Raw genomic sequence first — 1,572 nt, 5'->3', positions numbered from 1 at the left:
AACTCTTATACTCAAGTCTAGCACGCTACCAACTTGAGCCACAGCACCACTTCTGGTTTGCTGGTGGTTAATTGGAGAAAAGAGAGTTTCCTGCCCCTGCTAGTTTTGAACAGCAATCCTCACATATCACCCTACTAAGTACCTAGGATTACAGGTGTGAGCCATGCAGCTGTTTTTAGTTTTCACATACTAATATGGCAGTGAAACAGAAGCCAGTACTTACTTAATGCATGATTTCTTTCATTTTTTCTCATTTTAAAAGCACAAAGGATATTTCTTACAATACAAATATGCACCTCTATTAAAAAAATAGAAAAAATACAATAATCTTGGTCACTGTCCAGCAGGAACATATCTGGATTTTTAGAGTTAGAAGTTAGATCCTCACAAAAGATGTCCATGTGTCCCCATTCTTGGGCATGTTCAGACATAGAAAACCCTTGTGCTACAAACAAGCCCTTTCTCAGATGATTTACATAGTCCAGCGATAAATGTCTAATTTATGTCCAAGAGTCAAGGCTTTGAGGTGAGCTAGATTTTGACACCAAAGATACAATCATATTAATACACATTCTATAAATTACTTTGTCAGATTGCAAAAATACATCCAATTTCATCTAGAACATCGTCATCAGTTAATAAATTACTTGCTTTAAAACAAACACCTAGCTCAAGTGTGTTTCTCTTCACTCGGGTGTGAAATGCACAGTGGTCCGGAGTCTGAGGGGGCAGCATCACCACAGCCACTCAGCCAGGCAGGGAGAGGGGCACGCCTCAGAGTACCCAGAATTTTGTCCCAGTGTGTGAAGTAAGGGGCGAAGTTGCAGTTAAAGTGAGAGTGATGGAGATCGTGGTGCGCCACGCCCCCGTACCACCCGAAAGGCACCAGTCGATGAGTGGACCAGGGGAAGTCATAGCCCGAGTGGTCCTCCACCGACAGCCAGATGTTGACCACGTGGAAGATGAGGACGGTGAGCGGGTGGCAGTCCAGCAGCGTGATGTTCAGCATGTCAAAGAAACCCAAGGAAAACAGCTCCCAGACGCTCATGTACTGCGTGGCCAGCGCGAAGGAGGATGCGTTCTGGTGGTGCACTTTGTGGAAGGTGCGGTACAGCCAGGGCACTTTGTGGTGCAACATGTGCCACACGAAGAACTCGGTGTCGAAGAGCAGCAGGCAGAAGACGATGTGGCGCAGCATCTGGAGCAGCTCCGGGGCTTCGGGTGGCAGCAGCACAGGGCTCTTCGCCCAGTGCAGCAGGGTGGCAGGGAACACGAACACTGCGTGCTGGTAGAGCGTCTGTCCCAGGCAGGGGAGCAGCTGCAGCGCAGATGGAGAAAAGTCCGGGTGGATTTTGTAGCGTCTCAGTGCAGGCACCCAGGGACACAGGACATCCAGAACCACGAAGGGCAGGCAGAAGCCCAAGTAGGTGGCGATCGAAAACAGCACCGGGAAAAAGGGAGATCCAGTGAACGCCTCCCAGGTTTTCAAGCCGTCCCAGAGGGGCTGCAGGATCAGCTGGCCAGAGCTGCCAGGGACCAGGAGCTCAGAGCCATTGTAGCAACTCATGGCAA

The 1,572-nt window shown here is 49.3% G+C and overlaps 1 protein-coding gene across 1 annotated transcript; it reads right to left on the bottom strand.

The window, feature by feature from the left end:
- Window positions 1–236: 236 nt before the first annotated feature.
- Window positions 237–1,572, bottom strand: Ch25h (cholesterol 25-hydroxylase). Its single transcript, XM_048335361.1, has one exon. The coding sequence runs from the start codon at window positions 1,565–1,567 to the stop codon at window positions 671–673; it is 897 nt and encodes a 298-aa protein (XP_048191318.1). The 5' UTR covers window positions 1,568–1,572; the 3' UTR covers window positions 237–670.

The sequence above is a fragment of the Perognathus longimembris genome, chromosome 2 (assembly GCF_023159225.1).
Source record: "Perognathus longimembris pacificus isolate PPM17 chromosome 2, ASM2315922v1, whole genome shotgun sequence".
In the NCBI taxonomy this organism is placed as follows: Eukaryota; Metazoa; Chordata; class Mammalia; order Rodentia; family Heteromyidae; genus Perognathus; species Perognathus longimembris.
The sequence above is the reverse complement of the archived record's forward strand: the minus strand, read 5'-3'. Positions and strand labels throughout refer to the sequence as shown.